This window comes from Girardinichthys multiradiatus, chromosome 13 (genome assembly GCF_021462225.1).
Source record: "Girardinichthys multiradiatus isolate DD_20200921_A chromosome 13, DD_fGirMul_XY1, whole genome shotgun sequence".
Classification (NCBI taxonomy): domain Eukaryota; kingdom Metazoa; phylum Chordata; class Actinopteri; order Cyprinodontiformes; family Goodeidae; genus Girardinichthys; species Girardinichthys multiradiatus.
Window position 1 is genome coordinate 1,541,038 of NC_061806.1, and position 18,099 is coordinate 1,559,136.

General features: G+C 40.9%; 1 protein-coding gene across 5 annotated transcripts in view; it reads right to left on the reverse strand.

Annotated features, from left to right (window-relative positions):
- The window catches only part of LOC124878881 (receptor-type tyrosine-protein phosphatase U-like), a 334,335-nt gene extending 321,116 nt beyond the window's left edge, over nt 1–13,219 (reverse strand). For all 5 annotated transcript variants that reach the window (XM_047383059.1, XM_047383057.1, XM_047383058.1 and 2 more), the window contains exon 1: nt 12,948–13,219. In XM_047383059.1, coding sequence (XP_047239015.1) covers nt 12,948–13,041 — 94 coding nt within the window. In that variant the 5' untranslated portion in view covers nt 13,042–13,219. The remainder of the gene's footprint in view (nt 1–12,947) is intronic.
- Nucleotides 13,220–18,099: the final 4,880 nt, after the last annotated feature.

An 18,099-nucleotide genomic window follows, 5' to 3' on the forward strand; every position in this document is an offset into this window, starting at 1 on the left:
AATCTGTGAAAACAGACGTTTCAGGCGGAGTGGGTGAGAGTGTGTAAGGAGAGACGCCCTGCAGACAGTTGGTGTCATGACCCGGATTTGGCTCTAACTAAAGGATAATTAATTGACTATGAGGCGGACGTCGTTCTACAACACCACAGGGTCGACCCAAGACAAATGGTAAGGAGATCTATATTTATTCTCCTTTTGCCTGCTAATAGTGTAGGTGGTGTTGTGGAATAGATATCTGTTTTCTCTTAATTTTACAGTCTTGATCAGTTTTGGGTAAAATATTTGTTGGTTGAAATAATGGATTACGGTAAAGAAATGATATAGTGCGTAAAAATATTTGTTGATTGAGACAAGATAAATTTTAGCTGAGATACTTGAATGTTGAAGCTGTAACATACTTTTCACTGAAGATACTTAAATGGTGACGGTGTTGAAGTAAATAAGTTCCGGATTTGGCAATCCAAACTCAGTCCTGACGAGGACTGGGGTATTTAGGCTGGGGTTAGTAAGAGCCTCCCTGAGGGATTGGGACGCCTCTAAGTGGCCAGGGATAGGACCCCGAGACCCTGAACTGGCAGGTGAGGGAAGACAGTTGAGATACTTAAATGGTGAAACTGTAATAATAAGATTAAGTAAAAGGAATTCCAGGGAGTCAACAGAGGGTTGATTCCTAGGTGCCAAACTGGGTTTGGCATCACAGCGGTCGGACCAGGAGAGATTGAAAAAGTCCCGCTGAGTGGAAGGGTTCGAGGCCCTCCACGCGCGTAAGCTATATATCCTGTTGTATTTGTATTTGTCTAACTGGATTTATTATGTATATGAGTGAGAAGAGAATACAAATGAGTGGCTGCGAATGGCTACACTTGAGTGTGAGTGACTGTAGAAGCGGTGATTATATTACAAACTGTATTGCCATAGCGTAAAAAAAAAAAAAAAAAAAGAGAGACAAGTTGTTCAACATGGAACCGTGAAGTAGATGGTTGAACTGAGAATATAAGAGAGACAGAAGCACAAGAAACATTTAGACTTTTAAGAGGGGTTACACAATTGGAATCAAAAGTGCATGATTTATATGAGAAACTTCTCAACAGATGACAGAAAAACAGTTTAAAGACTCTGGAAGAACACACACCATGACTACTTGTAGCCAGAGCGGTCCATCCAGATTTCAATGTCCGTTGTTGACCTCATCAGTTGGAATGACAAAATATGTCCCTTTTTCATTAGGAGATGTACAGGCATTAGTGGATAAGTTGTCACCTATTGCAGGATGCGGACGTGTCTGGTTACAGAAATTAGATACATTGACTAAAGGCATGACACAGGCCTTGGGTGACTTTAGAGCAATTTTGGGACGATCTTTGCGTCCCTCGGTGGCTAGGAAGATAGAACAGAATGCTGATTGCAGTAAGGGTCCTGATGACACACCGCTGACACGTGTAATGACAGCCCTATGAAGGCCATAAGAAATCAGTATCCGCCCCCGTTGCAGTCCCTCAATTCGATTGGAACCCTAATCAGCATCCTAAAGAGCACATTAGTGCTGCAGTGGACACGAGGATGAGACACACAAGAGTTAATCACCAGGGTGACAGATCAGGAATGGGAGAAATGTTTAGAGAAGCCGTATTAAAAAGAGTTCCTTTTGAGGTGTGTCAAAAGATGAAAAATAATCCTGATTTGCAGGGAGCAGACTTCACAAACTGGGAAAAACATTTAATTCACCATTTACATACAGCTCAGGAGGCAGAGAAAAAGAAAAGAGGAGAAAGAGCAACTCCAGAATCAGCTCCTTAAATTGCAGCTGCAAGAGGCCAAAGAGAAATTAAATAAGAGAAAAAGTGATAAAACTGAAAATGTAATGTTAGCTGCAGCTCAACCTGTTCCTCCTGCAGCACACACCCCTATGTTTATGTTACCACCTGTTACTGATCAGTGCCAAGGAGGGGGGTTACATCCTCCTCCACCCTATTTATTTTATAATTACAGGTACAGTGGCCCCGGTCGTGGAGGCGGATGGCATGTTGGTGGTCAGCTGGTCGTGGTGGATGGTGTGGAGCACCCAGAGGACGGGGTGGAGCCAGCAGGGCACTGGAAGATGTGTGCTACAACTGCGGTCGGTCTGGACATTGGGCACGCACCTGCTCCACCTGGGGGTAACAGTAGGGAGTAACGGTCCCTCCTAATGCAGGTATGGCACCTCTACCACCCCAGCAGGGCCAGTCTCCACAGATGGGTGGACACCCGTCTTACGGCCCATACGGACGCCCCTGAGGAGGACCAAGGCAGCGTGGGCACAGCAGATCCCATGTTGCCTGCAAAGGTGGGAGAACTGTCTGAATTTTTAGTGGACACTGGAGCTACTTATTCCACCATAACACAGCAACCTCCTAAACCACTGCTCTCTACCAAGACTGTTTCTGTGATGTGCTTCTCAGGGGCTGCACAAATTCTTCCTGTTCAGATTGGGACTCAGAGAGTAACTCACCCTTTTGTGTGTTCACCCAGCACACCTGATCATTTGCTGGGCAGAGACTTATTAGTGAAGCTGGGAGCATCAGTGCTGTGTGGTACTGATGGGTTAACGGTAACTTTTCCAGATGGTCCCTCTTTGGCATGTGGACAGATGCTTCAGCATGGACAATATTTTTACAGAGGAATATGCTGACATCTACTGGGGACTGCTGACCGCACCTTCTTCTCCAAGCAGCATCTTCTCTGTGTATCAGCTGTGGAAACCCTGGATTCAAAGTCTCTGCCTCTACACCTCTCCGCCTGACCCGCCCCATGTCACTCTGTTCTACGACCGTTGTCACACTGGATGGTACCAGGATTTGTTTAATGAAACAGTAGAAGGTAGGACATGGTTTATTTCATCCAAAAATATTTATGTGGCTCCTGAGGGTGTGGCTGCAACAGCTGATTTAACACCTAACCAAGCAGAATGGTATTTAATGTCAGATGAAGCTGTTCCTCATGTTTCTCTTTCTTTGCATCCTGAGCATCAAGCTAAGGAATTGGGAGGAGTGGTAAAGCGCTCTCTGACAGCTGGGGACTGGCAGGACACCTCAGTCACCAACTCAAGGTATTCTAAGAACACAGACACATACTGTATAAATGTACAGCTACTGATGAAGTTCTGTTGTAGCATGAGATGCTCATACATCATCCTGGAAGGGAAAAAACAGATCATCCCAAAGCTGCAGCTCTTTTGCAGAGCCTACCTCATCAGTTATGGGCTGAAGGGCCCACAGATGTAGGATTAACCCCCTGCGCCCCAGTTTCTATTCAGGTTGCATCTCCCTCGCTTATTTGGGTTCCACAGTATCCACACAAACAACAGGCTCAGGAAGGCATCAGAGACACCATTGAAGGCCTGAAGGCAGCAGGTGTGTTAGAAACCTCAGCCTCATCATGGAACACACCCATCCTTCCTGTAGAGAAAAAAGGTACTGGAAAATACCGCATGGCACATGATTTAAGAGCAATAAATTCAGTTCTGGTGACTCCTACTGTTCCTGTCCCAAATCCCTATGTTGTTCTCTCCAACCTTGAACTTTCACATCAGTGGTACACATGTATTGATCTAGCTAATACATTTTCTGTTTGTCATTAACAGAAGAGTGCAGAGACATTTTTTCTTTCACCTATTGTGGGGAGCAGCCGTCTGCCACAAGGGTTCGCCCTTTCCCAGGTATATTTAACCAGGTTTTGAAAGATGTGTTACAGACTTGCCGCCTACCACAGAACGTGACTAATTCAGTACGTGGACGACGTCCTACTGGCAGCATCCATAGCGGAGTTCTGTTTGCAATCTACAGAACTCATGCTGAGACATCTGCATAAACATGGATTCAAGGTCAGTAAAAATAAACTACAAATAGCAAGGAAGCAAGTTTCCTTCTTGGGCGGAGTTATTACCACAGGAAATACGAGCATGTCAGGTTCACATAAGCAACGTATTTTAACACACCCTAAACCTCTTAGGTTGAAAGACATGCTGTCATTTTTGGGCCTTACAGGCTACAGCAGGAACTACATCCCAGGTAACACCGATCTCACACAGCCCCTCAGAGACCTAGTCAGAGAACAGGGCATGCAAAATCTCAACAATGGCCTTTATTGTGTTAAAGCAGCTTCTCTCCAACGCGGCAGAACTTATGCTCCCAGACTACACTAAACCATTTTATTTGGATGTTTCTGTAACAAAACTGGCAGTAAATGGAGTTTTGTTTCAGAGAAAAGGGGGAGAGAGGAGAGTGCTGATGTACATTTCAGTAATGATGGATAACGTGGAAAAACGCCACCCACAATACACACAACATGCAGCAGGGTTGGCAAAATTAATTCAAAAAACAGCTCACTTAGTGATGGGACACCCTCTGAATGTTTTAACAACTCACAGTGTGGTGGCATATGTGAACTCTCAAAGTTTCACCATGACAGCTCTGAGACAACACAGGCTCAGCAAAATCTTGGAGGCACCAACATAACCTACACTCACGAGGGAATCAACATGGCGGATGGAATAACACAGGAGAAACCACATCAATGTGAAGAGCTGGTTAGCAGGACAGAAAAGATAAGACCAGATTTAGAAGCCAGCCCCCTTGAGGGACCACAGGTGCGACAGCTGTTCACAGATGGTTGTTGTTTTAGGCTGGATGCTGAAGGACTTAAGACAGCAAATCTGTGGTGAAGTGTTTGATAAATCATTACATTCCCAGACATGGTTTTCCAGCCAAAATAAGATCAGACAATGGCACCCACTTCAAAAATGAGGAGCTCAGAGAAGTGGAGATATTTTTGGGACTTAAACATTCCTTTGGGACAGTGTACCATCCACAGTCCCAGGGAAAGGTGGAAAGAATGAATCAGACCCTCAAAACCAAATTGGCTACAATCTGTGCACAGACCAAAATGAATTGGGTCACAGCCTTGCCGTTAGCCTTGATGTCTGTAAGAAGCTCCGTGAATCAGAGGCATGGTCTGACTCCACATGAACTGCAGACAGGGAGACCATTTCCAGGTCCCCAAACCAGGCTACCTTTTCTAAATGAATGTGACTCACCGTGATTATTACAGATCTCTCCACAGTCTTGTTGCAGCGTTCTCTAAACAGGTACCAGCAGAACCAGAGACCAGAGCCGGCACCACCACCTCGGAAGCTGAGTGGGTCCTGCTGAAGGTGATCAAAAGGAAGTGGTCAGAACCCAGGTGGACCGGTCCACTCCAGGCCACAGAAAGAACCTCACATGCGGTGAGACTCAAGGGTAAAGGCGACACCTGGTACCACTGGAGTCAGTGTACAGCAACAGACGCTCCGCAGAGATCCCTCGCTGAGGTCCAGGAAAACTTAAGAGGAAACACCGGGAAGGAAGATCAAACTTCTCACCCCACTGAAGGGGCAGAATAATCCCCAGGGGTGAGAACGCAAAAGCTCTAGGTCAGTCTACACCTGGGAGCTGAAGAGGAGAAAGAACATCAGAAGAGTGATTGAGTTTCCCTCTCACTGAAAGTGGTAGAGTTTTCCCTCCCACTTGTAAAATACTGAATTTTAAAAAAACTGAACTATAACTTTTATATTATATTACTCACAAGTATTACCAGGAATATTCATGGGGAGCCAAAGGGTAGAACCAAAACCCTCTAAGGGTTGGGTCATGGGATGTTTGTGTGTCATATCTTTCTGCATTATTACAGTGATTTTGGGTTTGTTTTGTGAACTTCCATTCCAGACATGCTCTGACAGCCACCAAACTGAGCAAATGTTCAAACGCGCAATAAATAAGGGAAGGCTTCTCAGCATCCCATCATGATGCCACTGTTAGAGGTAGACGGTGATGATGAGGAGCAGGAAGGCATGCTGAAGATTTAAAGTTGCTTCCAATATAATCTGTGGGCATTTTAGGGTGAAGTCTTAATTGAGACTTCAAAAGGGGGAAATGTTGGAAAATATTTCAAATACTTAATAGTGTCTGCATTGCTATGCTCAAGTTAGGATTAATAATGTGTGAAATAAAATGTATTGTGTAACTTAGTGGATTGCTCAAAACAGGTGTGTGTGTGTGTGTATGTGTGTGTCTGACTTGGCTGTGGTCTGCCCGGCACCAGTGAAGATATTTCTGTACATGTCTGAAAATAACAGCCAGAAGTAGAATAACAGGAATGTTGTGAAGGTCGAACAGACAGCTGAATGCCAGGTGTAAGAGTTCAACTGACACTCAGCTAAAAATATGTGTTTTTTCTTTGTAATTGTACACGCCTTGCTTTTGAATAAAAACCCTGTTCTGGGGAGGAAAGGTCAGAAGTGTTTCTGGTGACTCAGCTGGAACATCTCTCCTCCGGCCGGGGCAAAAGAAACTGTGCAGACTCTGTGGTTCCTTTTATTATTTAGTTTTACTAAAACAAAGGAGCACGCAGGAGTTTCTGGGGAACAACTCCAACAGACCCCAGCCATTTATCAACAAAAATAAGTCAATTCAAAGTCAAACATATTTCAATTAACAAACGCTTTGCTCTCCTAGAACAATCCAACTAAAACTACCAGGCAAAATGAAAGAATAAGGCAGAACAATGAACTATATACAATATGAACAAGTGAATTAATGATAGTCAAAAACCATGACCAAAATAGTGTTATTTATGTTTGAGAACCAAGTATTAACTTAAGAAATCTGGATATGAGGTTAAGTTAGTCTTAAGACTAATTTAGACAATAATCATGTTTAATTAGCTATCACATTTAGTAAAATAATAATAAGGAAATATTATTTCCTAGATTGGAAGCTAAAAATCCTTTTGGATAAATGAATCTCAATGGTGTTGAATTAGTTGTCTTTATTTAGTGAAATAATATTTAAGGAAATAATATTTGAATAAGAACCAACAGCTTTTCTGGATAAATGACTTTTAACTAACCTTTACCTGAATCACATGTGCGTCTTAGCGGTTAGTGGTTGGCTAATAAAGGAAAGCCTATAGCTTCCTTAAAGTCAGACATGTACCTTAAAATACCTTTAATACAAAGGTAAAAATACTTCAGTTTTGACTGAGCGTTATGGATGATCTGTGTTGAAAAACTACCCTTTAAATAAAGTTTGTCTTAACTTTAAAACACAACACAGAATACATAATTAGCTTCAATGAACTGTGTTCACATTAGGTCAGCAGCTAGTCTGCTAGCACTTTGCTGAGTTTCTCAACACAAACAGAACATTTGCATTGTGAATGGTTGTTTGAATATATGCCAATTGTTGTCCTTAATTATCTTTAAAACTAATTTGACCTAATTTCTAAATTCATAAAAATAAAACATTGGTTTATAAACATAGAAATCCACACTGAACTGTGACATCATTGCATCATTTTTATTGGCTCCCCATTTCCTTTAGCTACTTGTATATATAGTTCATTAGTTTATTTTATTCCTTCATTTTGGTTGGTAGTTTTAGTTGAATTGTTTCTAGCCTAGTTAAAGACTTATTGACTGAAACATTTTAACGTGGAGTTGAATTGTTTTTCTCAATAAATTCTTATATTTTGGAGAGAGGTTGTCTGTGTTTATTCCATATGTGTGCAGAGCTTGCTGTTACCAAACACCAGTGCTTGAATTATTGTTCTATAATACCATGACATACTGGGCAGGTATTCATAGGACAATGCTTGATAGACTGAAATTTGTTTGGCCTATGATTCCTGATCTGATGGTGCCCTGATGTGTTAGTCTGACTAAAATTCTATACTTTTAACTCTTTTGGTAATTCTGTTAATAACTGATAACTATTAGTTATATTTTTAATAGTTGCTAATAGCCAAACAATCATAATTGCCATGCAACAATGGTGTTACCTGGAGGGAGGTGATTGAGAAAAAAGGCTGAATAAGATTCAGCCTAAGATGCTGAAGGCATTGGAAATTGTGGGGCTGTCATGCCTGAAGCACTTTTTCAATCTCACATGATGAGTGGAACAACAAACTTGGAGTGGCAGACAGGTGTGGGGGTCCCAATTTTTAACAAATGGGACCAGAGAGTGTGTTCCAACTATCAAAGATTCACACTTCTCAGATTCCTATGGAAAGTTTACTCTAAGGTGCGGAGACGAGGCTCTAAGTGTTTGTCCAGATTCAGGAGGATCAATGTGGCTGTCATCCTGGCCATGGAGCAGTGGACCCAATCTTCACCCTCATGGAATTGCTTTCAAGCGCTATCTGATCCTTTTCTTGCCCAAAGCAAGAGCAGTGTTCGCACTTTCCGCACAAAGTCTTCCTTTTTCCCAGAATGCCTCGTTATCACACATTCTGTTTGTGGTGTTCAAGGACAGAATCTTAAGGCGTAGTCATGGAGAGGAGGGTGTCTGGTCTGTAAACCTCAGGATCTCATCTGTGCTTTTTGTAGATGATGTGGTTTTGTTTGCCTCCTCAGGCCATGACCTACAGTGTGCACTGGAGTGGTTCACAGCTAAGAGTGAAGCAACTAGGATGACAGCCAGCTTCGCTATGTCCGATGTCATGGCTCTCGACAAACTCTAACATTAAAACCAATATGGTCACCTTGCATATACACTCGACCTAGCTCTATGTTGCTTACTTTTGATGGTTTGTGGATTTTTTTTAAATCACTCACTAGTTACAGTTTTGTAGATTCTCTGTTGCTAAAAGTGGTGTTTGAATGACTTAAATGCAAAACAAAATACTTTGATATTAGCTGGTATTGCTAACAGTGTGCAACAATGTTGTACAAGTGATCCTCAATGCTCATACTGCTTTTCATAAACAAGACAGCCAGTAAACTTATCCATGATAAAAATAAATGTGATTTCTCAGAAAATAAAAAAATATCTTCAAGTTAACTAGCTATAACTGTACAAACATTATTTCCAAATGTTATATGGGTAGTATCAGATCATTCAAACAACTGCATAAAAGTTCTGCATAAAATGAGGAAATCATTCTATTTGAATAAAGGAATGCTGGCAAAGCTACTGTGTAACTTTACTATCGCAAGGTTAGCAAACTGCAGTGCTAAACATCATATTTAAAAGCAGGTTTATCATATCTTTTTGGTCTACATCTAAGTAAGAACCTGGAATATTTTCACCACATATTTAAAAAGGCTTTTCACCCACGAAAAAAAGAATTAGCCAAACAGCTAACAATAACTTTACATTAATCACTATACTAGCATCCCTCCTCATTCTTTGTGTAAGTTCAAATGCCAAAAAGAAGGAACATTGTTGCCTTTCTATCCATGGTTTTTAACCCACTTACTTTACATACTGAAATGTATAGCTTTTTGATTACTTTTTAATTGAAGCAAGTAAATTAAAAGACGTATAATGTTTCTCAAATTCTGAATGTAAATTTATTTTGTTTAAACAGGTGATCTGTATCTTGAAAGTCTGTATATAGAAACTATTTTTCCTGTTGAAAAGAAAGGAAATTCAAGTAAATCCTCCATCCCGCCACTCAAACCTGCACAGCACAAAAAATCACAATCCTAATCCTATATAATAATGGCAAATGTTCCCCTTTCACTATCTATCCTTTGATATTTTTTTGCTTCTGTCTGCATTCAAACTGTTACTGAAAGTGTCTAAACATTACGATATAAAGTTATGGTGCGTAAGATGCTTTTTTTAATGAGTGATCCCGAACACAGCATTGAATCCCTACTCTGCAATCACCTCTTTGATAGTGCTGGAAGAGAGTGCCTCACCACCACCGTTGGCTTCTTTGCTGTCATTACTGGATGCAGAGGAAAAGCAGGGGAGTAACATGAGATGTAACATGCATGTTTTAGAAACTCATGGTGAATATTTTCACAAAAGGTAGAAGGAACACCGTAAGCTGGCTTAGCACACCAGGTACGCTTCCATTATTACACGTGTTGAGCAGTTCAACTGTAACATGCTTTCTTCTTGATGTAAGATTTCGAGTATTTTCACGTCAAGCGGCTCCGATCCAAGTAAAGCCACAGTTTATTAATGTGAAAGTCCAAGTCCAGTCCTAAGTTGTTAGTGTTTTTATTAAGTCAGGTCCAAAGTAATTACATCTGGACTCTGACTAGGTTCCAAGTGACATCATTAAAGTTCAAGCTCATTTCTCAAAATCATCCTGGCTTTTGACAAACATCTGGAACATAATCAGGCTGGGTGTGATGACATTTCCAGATGCTCGTAGTCTTGAGGTAAACCTACACAATGTATGCAGTTATAGCTGAGTTTACTTGCAGGTAAATGCATAGGATCGCAGCAACTCTTGACAATTAGGGCTGCGGGATACAATATATAATTTGATGCTTATAAATGTCAGTACTCTGACAACTTGATGTTCATTTATGACCTAATTTATAGGAACGGCAAATGTAAAACTTGGAGGTGCGAAACTGCTGCAGCTGGACAGTTTATGTTGAACACAACAGAAACATGAGTGGCTGGATGAGCAAGAAATACATCCTGCAACCCCTGCAACAATGGAAAAAAATACTCAGACAATGGACAAAAGCTTCACCATATGCAAAAGGGGCAAAAATCTTTAGGCATTTTGTGAATTGATTTGATAAAAATTTAAAAGGCTGTGATGCGATTATAAATCAATTTATGATGCATCATTCCCAAAATACGCATCTATGATATCACCTTTAACTTAATCCTTTTTAGTGATCTGCCAAAGACTGCCCTATAGTGCAAATGCACTGACTCTTAACAACTCTCAATGGTCGTAGATGTGTGTGGTAATAGTTGGAATGAACTTTGTAATTAGTTTGGCCTTTTCTGAGTTAACTTCACACATACAGGATATGGCATGACTCTCTCCAGGTACTCCGGCTTTCTCCCACAGTCCAAAAAAAAAAACCTGCTGGTAAAGTAAACTGGTTACTCTAAATGACCTTTCAGTATGAGTGTGTGTGTGCATAGTTGTTTGCCCTTTGATGGACTGGCAGCCTGTCCAGGGTGTACCCCACCTTTCACTCAGGGACCGGTGGAGATAGGCACCAAAATCATTGCTCCAAAACACCCTCTAACAGGTAAATATTAAGCATCAACTATATTGGAATGGTTTTGATGTCTTAGCTCGGCCCAGTGAGACCAAAAATCAAATTCAGAATCTGCGACACAACCTGGAAGATGCTGTTCACAGATGTTCTCCATCTAATCTGACTGAGCTTGAGTTACTTTAAAAAACTAAATGTTTCTGTCTCTAGATGAACAAGCCTGATAGAGACATAGCCCCAAAAGACATGCAGCTGGAACTGCTGTGAAAGGTGCTTCAACAAAGAGTGGACCCATGGGGGTAAATACAAATGCACCCCACATTTTTCAGATTTCAGAAATTACTCATTTAATACACGGAAGTTTGTCATCATATTTTAACAAGGTGTGGAAAAGTTGTATCTGAGGTCCAGCTTTAAATGTTTCTGATTTTAGTCTGAGGTTTGAGATAAACTGAGAAATTAAGAGTTTTGTCCATATTTTTTGTACCTATTCTGTTAATTATTTTCATCAAGTGTTGCCTGTGATAACAGTGACCTCGACGAAGGGAACTAAATCAGTACCAAGCTGTAACGTCTTTTTCTGCAGCCCCATTCACTGTGCGTTCATCTAAAAGGTTTCTTGTAACATTAAATCTTCCCCATAGAGCCCAGTTGATACTGTCGAGCAGGGAGTGGTTTAGCGTAGTCTGTTCAGCAGCTGCTTCTGCTTGTCGAGTAACTGACATCCATGTGCCACAGTATTTATAACCCAAACCACAAAGCATTTCTGAAAGAGGATGAAAAATTCGCTGACACTTTCACTTGTCAGCCATGTCACTGAGGGCACTTCTCTGCCGAACCGCAGAGCGCTACTCATGTTTGGAGGAATTCAGGAATTGTCACAAACTGTCGCAGCCATTTAAACGTCAAAGCAGCCAGAGGCAAAAATGGAGAGGACTTGAAGTCCTGTCTGAAACAGGTACTGTTGGAGCCCAAAAATCTCCTTTCTGAACATCCTTTCAAGCTGTCAATGTGCATCTGTCAGAGTAGGACTGATACACACAGAGACTGTTTGGATCAGCTGGCAATGCACTTAGGGGGTGAATGTCGGGTAGACACTGGCTAGTTACTGATACCAAGGTATACAAAGGTTCTAAGAGGCTACACGCTCAAAAATAGCTGGGCCAAAGAAGAATCATACACTAGACAAATTTGGCTGTTTGGACATTTTTCATGTTGGCAAAGTATACAGGACCATGGTGCTGAGACAAAAAGAGCGCCACCTATCACTTTTATTAAGGTGATGCTGTTTTCCTTGGCAAGCTGCAAGTCTGTGTCTGCAGATTTTTCCATTAAGAACAGAACAGCAAAAAAGTGCAATATTCTGTAAGCACTACTAAAGTTAGTTATTTTATCTTTGTACTCAAGCCTCAGGATCAAAATCTGAATAACAATACATAATATTCATACTTCATAATAATACATTTCTGACTTTTAGTAGCAGTAGAAATAATTGCAGCTTTCCAGTTAGATAACATTATAGATGTTGAAGTTTTGTTTTTTCAGTTTTAACTGAAGGTTGTCATAAGCATAAAGATCTCCTACATCTCATCTGAATTCATGTGACAGAAAACAACAAAAAACAGTCAGAACCACAGACGCTGCAGAACCGCTTCACCATTTCTAGATCTATCCTGCATCATGCATCTGAGGCAGAAATCTCCAGAGCCATTTCCAAAAAAAAAAACCTTCAAAATATTGTTTCCAACCTTCCAGATTTGAAAGTGATGGAATCAGAGACACATCTAATCTCCTTGTGATTTATCTGATGACCTCAGATCAACACATAAGTTCAACACGCTAGAAGAAGAGGCATCATGGAAAACACTGAATGACACACAGAGAGTGACTTTCTAGCCTCACTGCGAACTTTGACACTTTCCACGAGTCTTTCTCCCCCCTGTCTGTTTACCTGTTGGACGCTCGACGCCATCTGCGCAGATCCTGACAGCCAGCATCAGTAGCAGCGCTGCTGAATACATGTCGGCGGGTCGCGAAAGTAGCATGGTCCAGTCCGGCTCGTCACAAGAAACAAATCCTGAAGAGAAGTGTTGCTGCAGCTTCAGCTGCAACACAACTGCTGAAGAGAAGTTATGCGAATACCTCCATTGAAGGGGCGGGCGCCTGCTTCTTCCACAGCCCGCACAGAGAGCATTTGATCTGCAGCTGAGGGATTCAAAGAAGTCCCCCTCCCCTCAACTCTTCTTCTAAGGCTCTGACGAGTTTTTTTTTCTACTGTCAGGTCTAACTGGGAGGCAGCAAAGCGGTTCAGCGGCGCCTCCATGTGGTGAAAATGCACATAAATTGTTGTCTGGAAACTGGATAGAACCAACATCAGTCTGGCAGCGGAGAGAGACAAACCTCAGACACAAAAACTAAATCAAAAAATAAAATAGCATATGAATAAAGGGTAAAAAAACAAACTAGGGTATAAAATAAAAATACAATAAAGCAAAATAGAATCAAAACCATAAACAAATGTTTCAAATTAGTTTAATAAAAATACTTAATAATCCCAAAAGGACAATAAATGTTGTAACTCATGTCTTCATCAAAGAGTTGTAGACGGTGATGCTTTAGGCAGGAGGAATCTCCTGTAGCGGTCAGTATTACAGTGGATCTGAAGAACACTGACTGAAAACAATTTGTTGTTGTATGACAGTCTGATGAAGAGGATGATCAGGGTTCTCTGTAATGTTCTTCATTTAATGAAGAATCCATCTTTCCACAATGATCTCCAGAGGTTCCAGATGAGTCCCCAGAACAGAACCAGCCTTCTTTATCAGCTTGTTGAACTTTTTTAGGTCACTGGATCTAATCCTAATACATGGCAGAAGATATTACTCTCCACAACAGACCTAATTCAATCCACTTTTAATTCAGTTCAGTGTTATTTATATAGCGCCAGTTAACAATACATGTCATCAAATTCAGTTTATTATTCAAACTGGATAAAAAGTTTTTCTATCTAAGGAAACCCAGCAGATTCCATCCAGTCAGTGACTTGCAGCATTCCCTCCTCCTGGATGAGCATGTAGAGACAGTGGACAGTCACTGGTGTTGACTTTGCAGCAATCCCTCATACTGAGCATGCATGTAGCGACAGTGGAGAGGAAAAACTCCCTTTTAACAGGAAGAAACCTCCAGCAGAACCAGAACCAGGCTCAGTGTGAGCGGCCATCTGCCACGACCGACTGGGGGTTTGAGAGAACAGAGCAGAGACACAAAGAGAACAAAGAAGCACTGATCCAGGAGTACTTTCTATGGGAAGGAAAAGTAAAACATTATTGGTTATAGCTCCTTTAGTGACTTCATCTATGTTAGACCCAATCCCAACCAAATTATTTAAGGAAGTGTTCCCTCTGATTACCAGCCCCATTTTAGATATGATTAATCTATCTTTAGTAAATGGATCAGAACCACAGGCTTTTAAGTTAGCTGTAATTAAACCTTTACTTAAGAAACCTTCACTTGATCGAGATGATTTAATAAATTACAGACCTATATCCAATCTTCCATTCTTATCTAAAATTCTTGAGAAAATAGTTGCTAATCAAATGTGTGAACATTTATACAGCAATGACCTGTTTGAAGAGTTTCAGTCAGGTTTCAGAGCTCATCATAGCACTGAAACAGCTCTGCTGAAAGTCACTAATGATATTCTTATAGCCTCAGATAATGGACTTGTGTCTGTACTGGTTCTGTTAGATCTCAGTGCTTCATTTGATCCAGTTAACCATAATATTCTCTTAGAAAGGCTGGAATATGTTGTAGGGATCAGGGGAACAGCGCTAGGCTGGTTTAAATCTTATTTGTCTGACAGATTCCAGTTTGTTCATGTAAATGATAAATCATCTTTAAACTCCAGGGATAATTGTGGAGTACCACAGGGTTCAGTACTTGGGCCAATTCTCTTTACTATATATATGCTTCCAATAGGTCAAATTATCAGGCAGCATGGGATACATTTTCACTGTTATGCTGATGACACTCAGCTTTACTTATCCATAAATCCTGATGAACCCAACCAGTTAGATAGACTACAAGCATGTCTTGAAGATATATAAACTTGGATGACTTTAAATGTTTTGCTTCTAAATTCAGACAAGACAAAAGTTGTCGTCTTTGGACCGGAGTCTTTAAAAAAGAAACTTCTTAGTCAATCACTTAACCTGGATGGCATTAAATTGACCTCTGATAATAAAGTAAAAAACCTTGGTGTTATTTTTGACCAGGACATGTCATTTAAATCCCATATTAAACAGGTTTCTAGGATTTTCTTCTTTCACCTCTTGAACATTGCCAAAATTAGAAATATCCTGTCCAGGATTGACGCTGAAAAACTAGTCCATGCATTTGTTACTTCAAGGCTGGACTATTGTAATTCTTTACTATCAGGATGTCCACAAAATGCAGTTAAAAGCCTTCAGCTGATTCAAAATGCTGCAGCAAGAGTTCTGATGAAAATTAAAAAGAGAGATCATATTTCTCCTATTTTAGCTTCCCTTCATTGGCTCCCTGTTAAATCCGGAATATAATTTAAAATTCTCCTCCTCACATATAAAGCCCTTAATGATCTAGCTCCATCATACATCAGAGATCTGATTGGTCCATATGTTCCTAACAGAGCACTTTGTTCTCAGACTGCAGGTTTACTGGTGGTTCCTAGAGTCTCTAGAAGTAGAATGGGAGGCAGATCCTTTAGTTATCAGGCTCCTCTCCTGTGGAACCAGCTCCCAGTTTTAGTCCGTGAGGCAGACACCCTGTCTACTTTTAAGGCTAGGCTTAAAACTTTCCTTTTTGATAAAGCTTATAGTTAGAGTGGCTTAGGTTATCAGGGAGTGAGCCTTCCTCCCTGTTGGTTGGAGTAAGGGGGAGTCAGGTTTAGCCTAAACCGGCTCAGTTATGGTTGATGTGCAAACACACCCTCCATTTCTTCTACCTGTATGACCCCTTCTCTTTTCCAATGGTTATAATCAGTCTGACAGAGAGAGGTATCCCAATCCTTGTGGTTTTTAGTATAACAATGACCATCAGTGGGACCCTTTGTGGGGTTCCTTGAGACAACATTGTTGTAAATAAGCGCCGTTTAATTAAATAATCTGAACTGAAACTATCTGTGTAGTTATGCTGCTATAGGCTTAGGCTGCTGGAGGACATAATGACCACTTTCACCCTCTTCGCTACATTCTCACACTACTCTCCAATTTTGCATTATTTGCTGTTATTTCAGCTTTTAACTTTGTTCTCTCTCTCTTCTCTTCCTAGAAGCTACACCTGGCCTGACTCTGTGTCTACCTGTGACACCTTTCTGGAGAGGGGAATCGTCCGAGATTCTGCTGGCAACAACTTAATGCTCACCTTCTACAGATGATCCACATGGACCTGTCTTTTAGTGTTTAACCCTTTCTCTCTCCTAGACATGGCTACTGACTGAGCTTCTACTGTGACCAACTCTATGTTCTCTCTTTCAGACTCTAACCTTGAAAACTGGCTCAGAGTTTATCTGTTCTTTCTTTCTAGATGAAACGACTAAAGGAGCTACATCCATTAACATTTACTTTTCCTTCCCATAGAAAGTACTCCTGGATCAGTGCTTCTGTGTTCTCTTTGTGTCTCTGCTCTGTTCTCTCAAACCCCCAGTCGGTCGTGGCAGATGGCCGCTCACACTGAGCCTGGTTCTGGTTCTGCTGGAGGTTTCTTCCCGTTAAAAGGGAGTTTTTCCTCTCCACTGTCACTACATGCATGCTCAGTATGAGGGATTGCTGCAAAGTCAACACCAGTGACTGTCCACTGTCTCTACATGCTCATCCAGGAGGAGTGAATGCTGCAAGTCACTGACTGGATGCAATCTGCTGGGTTTCCTTAGATAGAAAAACTTTTTATCCAATTTGAATAAATAACTGAATCTGACTGAACTGTTCAATGATTACGATTAATAGGAATGTATGAACCTGACTGTTGTGAAGAACCTTGAGACAACATGTGTTGTGAATTGGCGCTATATAAATAAAACTGGATTGAATTGAATTGAGAGAAAGACAGCTAAGAAGATGAACTCTGAGCCAGTTTTCAAGTCCAAAGTATAAAAGAGAGCACATATAATTAGTTACAGTAAAAGCTCAGTCAGTTGCTATGTTTAGAAGAGACAGGGTTAAACACTGAAAGACAGGACCAAGTATATCATCTGTGTAAGGTGAGCATTAAGTTGCCAGCAGAAGCTTGGACGATGCCCCCCTCCAGAAAGGTGTCACAGGTAGACACAGAGTCAGGCCAGGTGTAGCTTCTAGGAAGAGAAAAGAGAGAACAAAGTTAAAAGCTGAAATAACAGCAAATAATGCAAAATTGGAGAGTAGTGTGAGAATGTAGCAGAGAGTGAAATTGGTCATTATGTCCTCCAGCAGCCTAAGCCTATAGCAGCATAACTACACAGATAGCTCAGGATAAACTAAGCCACTCTAACTATAAGCTTTATCAAAAAGGAAAGTTTTAAGCCTAGCCTTAAAAGTAGACAGGGTGTCTGCCTCACGGACTAAAACTGGGAGCTGGTTCCAGAGGAGAGGAGCCTGATAACTAAAGGATCTGCCTCCCATTCTACTTCTAGAGACTCTAGGAACCACCAGTAAACCTGCAGTCTGAGAACAAAGTGCTCTGTTAGGAACATATGGACCAATCAGATCTCTGATGTATGATGGAGCTAGATCATTAAGGGCTTTATATGTGATGAGGAGATTTTTAAATTCTATTCTGGATTTAACAGGGAGCCAATGAAGGGAAGCTAAAATAGGAGAAATATGATCTATCTTTTTAATTTTCATCAGAACTCTTGCTGCAGCATTTTGAATCAGCTGAAGGCTTTTAACTGCATTTTGTGGACATCCTGATAGTAATGAATTACAATAGTCCAGCCTTGAAGTAACAAATGCATGGACTAGTTTTTCAGCGTCACTCCTGGACAGGATATTTCTAATTTTGGCAATGTTCAAGAGATGAAAGAAGGAAATCCTAGAAAACTGTTTAATATAGGATTTAAATGACATGTCCTGGTCAAAAGTAACACCAAG